The sequence below is a fragment of the Rhopalosiphum maidis genome, chromosome 3, assembly GCF_003676215.2.
Source record: "Rhopalosiphum maidis isolate BTI-1 chromosome 3, ASM367621v3, whole genome shotgun sequence".
In the NCBI taxonomy this organism is placed as follows: domain Eukaryota; kingdom Metazoa; phylum Arthropoda; class Insecta; order Hemiptera; family Aphididae; genus Rhopalosiphum; species Rhopalosiphum maidis.
This window is the reverse complement of record NC_040879.1, coordinates 19,103,665-19,113,841: the sequence shown is the minus strand read 5'-3', so window position 1 is coordinate 19,113,841 and position 10,177 is coordinate 19,103,665. Positions and strand designations below refer to the sequence as shown.

The following is a 10,177-nucleotide window of genomic DNA, read 5'->3' as shown; positions in this document are numbered from 1 at the left end:
CACTATTACACTATTATTACTATAATTCAGAACGTGAAACCATACTGATTATTTTCTATCCATTAACCAATAAAATATATTTCGGACATATAATTTAAAGTAAATAATCAACATTAGTATTAGTTAGTAGTCTCAGTCATTACTGGTCAGCGATTAGTGCCGTGTGTCCTTTTTTATACATTGTATTTCAAAATTAAACGAATAACCATAATGTATCAGTGGTTACAATCTGGTTCACTTAAAAGGCCTGTATGTGAAATAGAAGAAGATAATACTGTGAATGATATGAATAAAGTTCAGGTAAATAACTCATTCATTTATTTATCAAAAGAACTTTTTTACTTATTAATCTGTCGTTAAATGCGTGCATATTATGTATTGCGCAAATTATATTTTATAATTTTACACTTTATCTGTATTTTTATCGATAATATTTCAATAATAAATTTATTTTAGTGTACTGATCAACATAGTAGTTCAGACTCAAATCGCCGTAATGTAAACTCGAAGAGTACCGTAGGAACTAAAGTGAGAAAGTATAACACTGAATATTTACAATTAGGATTTACATTTGCTGGGACTGAAGATGGACCAAAACCACAGTGTATTATTTGCTTGGAGATCTTGTCCAATGAAAGTATGAAACCTTCCAAACTACGACGCCATTTTGAGACTAAACATGGCGAATTTACTAGTAAGTCGTTGGATTTTTTTGTAGTCAAGTTAGGAGAATTTAAAAAATCACAAAAAGTGATGAAATCTTCGATAAGTTTAAGTGGTAATAAAAATGCCACTTTAGCTTCATACGAAGTCGCTCAACTTGTTGCAAAATCTGGTAAGGCTCATACCATAGCCGAAGAACTTATTCTTCCTGCTGCAATTGTCCTGTGCAAAAAAATGTTAGGTGAATCAGCAGCAAAGTTGATTAGTTCTGTCCCCCTATCTAATAATACTATTCAAAGAAGAATTACTGATATGTCTGCAAATATTGAAGAAACACTATTTACAAGGCTATCTACAAGTGACAAGTTTGCATTGCAACTAGATGAAAGTACTGACATAGCAAGTAAGTCATCTATGTTGGTTTTTGTCCGTTTTATATGGGAAAAACAGTTATTTGAAGATTTTTTGTTTTCATGCGAGCTCCTACATACTTCGGCAAAAGATATATTTGAAGCTTTGATAAGTTTTTTACAGATCATGGCATTAGGTGGGAAAAATGCGTTGGAATAACCACTGATGGTGCAGCAGCAATGTCAGGTTACAAAACTGGATTGTTGGGTCGTGTGAAAGAATTTGCACCTCAAGTAAAGTGGACTCACTGTTGTATTCATAGGGAAGCGTTGGTTGCTAAACGCCTATCAGAACACATGAAAACAACTTTAGAAGAAGTAGTGAAAATTATAAACTTTATTAAATCACGACCTCTACAATCAAGGCTTTTTGAAGTCCTTTGTAAAGACATGGGAAGTGACCACGTACAGCTTATTTTGCACACTGAAATTCGATGGCTCTCACGTGGAAAAATTCTTCAGCGTTTTTTTGAGCTAAGAGACGAAGTTCGAGTATTTCTTCTCGAAACCAGGTTTGTAGGCTTGTTAACTGATTTTTCTTGACTGTCTCGGATAGCTTACTTGGCTGATGTGTTTGAATACTTGAATACACTAAATATGAGTTTACAAAGAATTTATATTGACGTTTTTCACGTTGAGGATAAGATCGAAGCAACTATAAAAAAGTTTGAAATTTGGGCAATACGTGTTGATAAGAACTCTTTCAGTAACTTTCCGACATTACAATCTTTTTTGGAATCTTCGTGTGAATGTCTATCACAGGGGGTAAAGAGTGAAATATCTGAACACTTGTTGAGCATGGCCAAAATATTAAGAAAATATTTTCATCAACCTGACCCAAATAATACGTGGATAAGAAATCCATTTCACTGTGATATTGAAAAAATAGAAAATCTCTCTGAACAGGAAAAAGATGAATTAATTGATTTGGTAACTAATGAAGAGATGAAAAATATTTTCGACGATAAAAAACTAATTGATTTTTGGTTAATTGTTCAAAATGATCAAAAGCAACTGGCTGAGAAAGCTTTAAGACATTTGATCCCCTTTTGCACAACATATCGATGTAAACAAGCTTTTTCTACCTACTGTTACATGAAAAACAAATATCGTAATAGGCTTAATATTGACGCTGTTTTAAGAGTTAAAATATCAAGATTGCAGCCGGACTTAGACGAAATTATGAACAAAAAAGAAATATTTCACTTGTCTCATAAAGTTTAAAGGTGTTTAATCAAATAATTTTTTTCATATTGAAAATAAATCGTATAAATTTATTTCTCATTTTCATAATAAAATAAAATTGATAAGTAAGTATTTACAAAAAAGGGGTCCGCGGACCAATTTAAGTTATAGCTAGGAGGGGTCCGTGGCTTCACACTAATTGGGAACCGCTGTCCTATAGTACTGTATTCATGTAATTGGGTGTACATAATACATGATAGGTTTTTTGTGGATGAATTGTCGAGTTAATAATATTTAATATTTATTACCGACATTCAATGTACATTTGAGAAGCGTCACAGTGTATTTTATATAATTTAATTAAATAAAGGAATGACCTATACTTAATTAACGATGAAATAAATATTTAAAAAAATTTGCAAATGTAATTAAAATATTATACTGCTGTCAACATTGGGATATTTTTCTTTTTACAATATTTAACATCACGGAAGGATATAAATTTGGTAATTTCAGGTATTGTATATTTCACTCTTAGTATTTTAATATAGACAATAAGTGCAGACAAATACATTAAATAATATGTCATATTTTTCTGTGACAAGATTTATGAATAGAAACACTTGTGAATTTTGGAGTATCATAAAAATTTTTCTATTTGTGCTTTATAGACAATCAATACATTAAAATATTGGTTGAGTACTTTAAGTTTGTATATTCAAATTTATTTTATGTTAAACAGTTTATTTTATATATTTTTTTAAGCGCTTTGTTTCTATTACCCCGCAAGATGGTGTCAATAGAAACATTTATGGTTTTTTGGTGTATTTTTCTATTTTACCAACTGAAGGATGAATAGAAACTAATATGTAAATTCAAAAATAAAGAGAACAACATTTTCAATTTGAAATTTATAACTTTTTTTTTACATACCTATGTAACAATTTTTTCAACAACATATTTTTTTTTTTTTTTAATTAATATTTTAACAAATTAGTAAACTAAAACCCTAAGAGTTTTACTTATAATTATAATTAAATTTTAATAACCTTTTAGGTTACATCTATGTATAACTATATAACTAATAATAAATAATAAGCTAAATGCTAATTTCGTAAAATAATTAAAAAAAAAAACCAATATAATATGACCAGAGACAGCGACAGCAGCTGGTGGTCGATGGTCCCTTGCTGGAACGGCGACAGCGGGTGTGATCACACAAGGTTTGGCGACGGCACGTATATGTGGTGAACGAGCGCAACGTTGCGTCAACTCAATTGTTCAATCCGAACACTCGGTTTTGACAATAACCGATCACAGCCAGTGCAAATTCTTCCATTTCGTTAAAGTAGTGGCAACCGGTTTCTTTAGCATTATTTTGTAGCATTCTGTCTTGTAAATACTTAGGAAAACCATTGAATATTCTTGGATAAGCATTATCTTTTAACAGATGCTGCAGGGCGGAATTGATAGTGATCAGATATGAAGTGTTCACTGCATACAAAAGTGTATTTTGTTGTTTGGAAATCTAGATATTAAAATTAGAGTATTAATTTAAGTACTAATCAGTAATTTATATTTTATTACAACAGTAATAGAACCTATTAATTGTAATAAACAGCATGATTTTAAATATTAAAATATATTTTTCATGACTACCTAAATTAAATTAAAAATATTATAGCAAAATAATATTCACCCATGAACTTAAACGGATTTTTAATTTATTTTCTTTGCTCTATCTGTTAGTACATCCAAAGGCCAAATGCCCAAATATGACAAAACTATATCTCGGCATGGAGATTAATTTTTGTTATGTCTCAATCCTTTAATTACATTATATAATTAATAATAAATAAAATAACATTTAATTATACTAAAAAAGTCAATCTCAGTGACTGCATTGATCCGCTCGTGAAAATATATTTGAGATAACATCAAAATGATAACCACGATTGTGTTCTAATCGACCACATATAAACTTTAGAAAATAGATTGAATAGAAAGGTGACTTCTGTAGAACGTTTTAAATGACCATGAACATTAGAGTAAGGACACCTATCTATGCAGATAAAAGTGGGACCAGATATGTAGCATCGGCTAGAGCGCGCAGTAGAATAGTATAGTCATTATTTTGAAACGTTAGAAGCATAGCAATTTTTGTAGTTTTTATCATTTTATCCTAAATTAAATTATAAAATTTATGATCAAATATTATACAAAACAAATAATAGAGTAGATTATTTTTAATGAAACAATTTTAAATGTACATTCAAATAAAGTTGTTGTATATTATTAATTATTTGAAATAATAATATATAATAATATAAATAATAATAGTGTATCTAGGACTAGGTACTTAAATACAATTATGTCTAATATCTAATATTATTATATAATCGGGTATTTCCGTGATATCTCGACTACCAAAGCATTTCCAAGACCTATTATGATCACTCGTGTTATTTCGACTACCACAATTTATTAAATAATAAAAAAATATACATTTTAACCTATTCTGAAACACGATAAAATGTAATTAATAAAAATAATGAATGGATGTAATAGTATAAAACATTTAGTTAGGTTTAATAATTCTTTTTAGGGGGGAAATAGGTTTTAATATCCATTAAAATTATGTTAAATGGTAGATCGTTTGCAAAATGTTGGTGCCAAACAAATTTAGTCAGGTATGAATGAATCCAAATGATGGTGAGTTTTTTCCCTATGTTTTTTGTTTCACCACTTTACCGATCCCCAAAGACGTTCAATTAAAAATGAATTAAAAAAATTCATATCGACTAGACGTAGAATAATATGGATTATAGGACGACTGTCGACTGACTAACGAAATAAATACCGACTTAAAATGGTTAAAATACCTAAACTAATTAGTTTGTAGTAAATTGTACATTACAATTATATAGATTACAACGTGGGAATATACATTTATAAATAGATTCCTATACGAAGGTATAGACGGCTATGGAGGTAGGTTAGGTAGTCTTGAAAATATTTGGGTAGTCGAGATAACCCAAATGATTCTAACACGTAGTCTTGGAAATATTTTGGTAGTCGAGATAACATGGAAATACCTATAATCGTATAATTTATTATTAGATAACTTTGTTACAATAATTATGTTATTATAGTTGATCATTTTTAATTTTTGGTTCAACCCACATTGGAGAAATATAATATTAACATATTTATTTTTCAAAACCGAAAGTTGTTGATTATGTATATTTTACCTGTATTTTAAAATGTAGGAACCAATTAATTCAAAACAGCATATTTAAGTTAAAAAAATACTCAATATTAATGGCTATCTTAGATCTAAATAAAAAAGCTTTGTTCTATTCAGTCGGTAAAGCCCTTTGTCTATATCAGTGGCGTATTTAGAAATAATTAAATTTTAAATGGGACTGCGGCGAAACTGGATACGAACGTTAGTTATAGGTATTAAGATGATGAAAGTGACTAAAAAAATAAAGAAGATACATATCTATAGTAAGGTTTCGTAATTTTTTAAATATGTTGTATTAATTGATTTTTTTATCCGTAATTTTATTTTTCATGTATTTGTTAACATTAAAGTGCATATAAATCCGCGCTTTAGACTAATTAATTAAAACAATATTTGTATATAATAATATTAAAGTAAAAGTATGAGGTGCCTGGTATACATGTATACGGTATGACTACAACATTATTCAATTGTGTATTACATCACAATTTAAAGAACAATATGATGTTTATCCTAAATCCTAATACTATAGTAGTATAATACCTATATTTATTCTATGAATAAACATAGTTTACCTTACCTTAAGTGCTTTTAACAATGTTTTATTACGAATTCCCAATGTATTGACCTGGTAGAGGAGTATCCGTCTTTACGTGACAGCACAAAACACTTTGTTGATATGTAAACCGTTAAATTTGAACAAGACAAATTAAATAAATTTCCAACTTTTAATAATTAATAATAAAAATTAATAATTTGTTCAATTAGAATACTAAAACCACGAAATATCCTATGGCACTTGTGTAAAATGAGTATAATTAATACTCTGTAGCGCGCTCTAGCGGAAACTACAAATTCGGGACTTTTTTTTTTCTGTCAAGCCGGCGGTAATGTGTGTCATTACTCTAATGGCGCTAACTAACGCTCCACGTTAGTTGGCTTACCAAGTTTTATATTTCCTATTCACCTTTTACTTTTTCATGTTTTAAGGGTAAAATTATATTTATTTAATTATTTTAAAATAACATATAAAACAAATGTTTTTTTTTTTACAATATTAAAACTATTATTTACCTAATTAACTATATATAATTTACATTTTGTCATAATCACTAGTAATGAATTCAACGCTTCGTTATTTGAATATTGATATTCATTCTTTTATTTCTTTGCATACAACAATATTACCTAGATTTTGTTTTACAAAGTATGAACAAAAAAGTTAATTTTTTTCTGTCTAGAACTTTTTTCTAGCTACAAAAATACAAATATATAATAGTTGCAGAGACACTCCCACTTAATCTGCAATTCAAAACATAACAAATAAATAAACAGAAGCAATCCACAGACATTAAACTGTACCAATGAACTCTCAAATTTTTGGATGATGCTTAATAAAATTCAAAAGAGCAGAATGAAAGCTCTGAATACAATTATTTGTCCGTATAGTCTTATTGAAGACTGTAAATATCTTTGGACGAATTCGCACAAACCAAAAATTATAATTATATAAAAACAAATGGAATGCATCTCCGGGTACTTGACTATGCAAATCAAAATAGCATTGAAGCCATCTAACATATTTGATATTTGACCATTCCTATCTGGTGGAAGGTTTAGCAAAGTTAGTACCTGTTAAACAATGATTATACGAAAATAATAAAATATTATATTTTACAATTTAATAATATTATTGTTGATAAGTACCATTCGGAAGATGCGAGCAGCAATATTATTGGTCTTCATAAGATTATAAATCTCCACTTCCTTGGACCTTTAATGACGGAGAACAGCCAGTTTGAAGAATATGAAAATATTTTTTAAAGGTAATAATAAATACATAAAGGGTATTGCTATTGCAAATATGTTGTATGATTGTATGTAATTATTTGTTTTGCTTAATAAATTATAAATTATTATTATTATTCAGTGGCGAAGCTTGGGTTCGGGATTAGGGTAGACAAATTTAAAATAATATTTTTTAGAAAGAAATTATTTAAATAAAAATACACAAATAAACTTATTTTATTCATAGCACTAACTAGTAACAATTTTTTTATATTATTTTATAGATTAAATCTATTTTTCTATTTTTTGTTTTTGCAAATAAATCAATAACTTCATCAATAAATGTAGGATCTGTGGATAACTCGTTCAACATTTGTTTTTCAATGGCCAGTGATGACAAATTTGACAATCGGTCATTGTTCATAGAATTTCTTAAAAACGTTTTAATACGTTTCAAAGCACTCATATTCCTCTCACTAGAAGAAGTTGTTACAGGGATGCATAATACTAATTGTAATAATTTTGAAAGTTCTTGATATACATCTAGTAAATTGTCTAAAATTAAATAAAAATAATTAATTATAAATATTTTAAATTAAAATGTACATTATAATTTTTTATATTCTTACTTTTGTATAAATAATTGAATAAATCTTTTGGTGTTAAATATTTATCAGGGCTGTCATAAATTATTTCCAATTCATTTTGTAATCGTTCTAAGTTAAATATGTCTGGAAAATGATTTTTTAGTTCCATTAGTTTATCCATTGGGAAATTATTTTTGTAATCCTTAAACGACGTATTATTTGTAAGCTCGACAAATTTTAAATTTATGAAATCTTTAAATCGAACTTCAATTTGTACTATTATAGAATCTAATATTTCATAAGTTAGAGTTTTGAGATCAATTATATTTTTTTCTGAATATTGTAGTTCGCTATTTAACTCCATCGCCGATTTACAACATATTGATATAGTCTCCTCTTTTCTCATTGCAATTAATTGATCAGAAAATATTTTTATTTGATTGACACAATATTGAACATCAGCAGTGCATTTAGTCTGTAGTATTAAAAATACATGATCTGAATATAAAAATAGTTTTTTAAACAAACAAAGTAAATAAACAAATTTAAAATTTGTTAGCTTATGCAATAAACCATATGCCATATTTATAGTTATTGGATCCCAGTCGTCTTCGTCTGTAACACAAGTTATCGCTTTTTTCAATTCTATAAAATGGGTAGTAATAGTTGCAGCAGCTCTGGAGTGATAATTCCACTTCGTTTCACAACTTTGAGGAAGTTTAAACCCTTTTTCCCTTAAAAGCTGACTTTTTTTTGGTGATCTACTAAAAAATGTATGAAACATAGTCAAATCACTTATAAATATTTTCACAGATTTTATCGATTTTGATCCGTGTAGAAACACTAGGTTAAGTTGGTGAGCATAACAATGTATGAACATTGCTTTTGGATACGACTGTTTAATAATATCTTGAACTCCATTCTTTTGCCCTGCCATAACAGCTGCTCCGTCATATGTTTGACACACTAGTTTATCACCTATATTCCAATTTTTTATTTCTGTTAATAAAATTTCAGATAGGCCAAAGGCAGATTTATCTTTTGATACATCGAAAAATCCTATAAACCTCTCTTCAATTTTGTTATCGACTACATATCTAAATATAATGCTCATTTGAGATTTACAAGATACATCTGTTGTTTTATCAGCTCGAATAGAAATAAAATTTGCTTTTTGTAATTCGTTTGAAATTTTAGTTTTTAACACACTAGTAATACAGGAAATTAAATCGTTTTGAATATCGCTTGATGTTCCTTTAAAAACTGAATTCGACATAAAATGTTCTCTGAGAAGTTGCTCTTCTCGAGAAAGTAAATCTAAAAGTTCTAAATAATTTCCTTTATTTATAGAAGAACTATCTTCGTTATGACCACGAAAAGCTATTTCTTGCTTTCCCAGAAAACAAATAACATGTATTAAACGTGTTAATATTCGACGATTAACACCGACATTTTCATTATGTTTAATTGCAGCCAAACGACGTCCTTCCGACAGTGCATGTTCAATCCGATTTGCCCCAAGTAACATAAATTGTTCTTAGGAAGTTAAATGTGTTTTACTTATTGCATGTTTTGATGCTTTACGATCAAAATTTTTCATAACTGAAATACCATCACTTCCCCATGTTTTTTCTCCCCGAAACAGTAAACAATAATAACAAAATAATTTACCTAGATTTTTACTTCCAGCTAATCACGCATATTTTGTGTACCATGATATTTGAAATTTTCGTATTGTTTTCCCATCAACCGTTTCCAAACTTAAACGTGGTGTTGGTTTTTTCGTTTTTAATTGAAGTTTATGTTCGAAAGAGTAGTTATGAATTCCTACTTTTAAAATTTCACTTATTATATCTGAACACTCCATATTATTAAATTTAAAACACTTCGCGTTCCAACGAGAAACAACAACTAGGTACCTAAATAGTTTAAAATATGTTTAAAAGATTCATCAATTTAAATATAAAATATAAATTATTAAAAATACACTGCTATTAAAATTAAATACGTATTATGCTATTATTATTACTGCTTACTGTATAAATACGAATAAGAAAATAATTATTACTATATTATATCATTATCTTATCGTCATGTGGGTATATTTATAAATATACCATAACGATACATTCGTGAGACATGTCTCCATTAACTCAATGCGCACGATACCCCTCCTTCAAGAACCCACCACACCGCATGTTCTAAAGTATGAGACACTATTCACATTGTCTATATATCTAGCAAATAACATTATTATTGACTATTGTCTTGTTTTGACCCGACAGCGTCTATTTAAA

At 28.3% G+C, this 10,177-nt stretch overlaps 3 protein-coding genes across 3 annotated transcripts; 2 read left to right on the top strand and 1 right to left on the bottom strand.

Moving 5' to 3' along the window:
• Positions 1–285: 285 nt before the first annotated feature.
• Positions 286–1,233, top strand: LOC113557791 (zinc finger BED domain-containing protein 5-like). The gene is made up of 2 exons (XM_026963342.1): positions 286–300; positions 457–1,233. Exons 1-2 carry the CDS (start codon positions 286–288, stop codon positions 1,231–1,233), a joined length of 792 nt encoding a protein of 263 aa, XP_026819143.1.
• A 20-nt stretch (positions 1,234–1,253) lies between these two features.
• On the top strand, positions 1,254–1,616 carry LOC113557790 (protein FAM200A-like). Its single transcript, XM_026963341.1, has one exon. It carries the CDS (start codon positions 1,254–1,256, stop codon positions 1,614–1,616), a length of 363 nt encoding a protein of 120 aa, XP_026819142.1.
• A 1,915-nt stretch (positions 1,617–3,531) lies between these two features.
• Positions 3,532–9,408, bottom strand: LOC113557789 (zinc finger MYM-type protein 1-like). Its single transcript, XM_026963339.1, has 4 exons — positions 8,454–9,408; positions 8,256–8,378; positions 7,625–7,848; positions 3,532–3,786 (listed from the first exon to the last, which is right to left on the bottom strand). The coding sequence occupies exons 1-4, from the start codon at positions 9,406–9,408 to the stop codon at positions 3,532–3,534; spliced, it is 1,557 nt and encodes a 518-aa protein (XP_026819140.1).
• Positions 9,409–10,177: the final 769 nt, after the last annotated feature.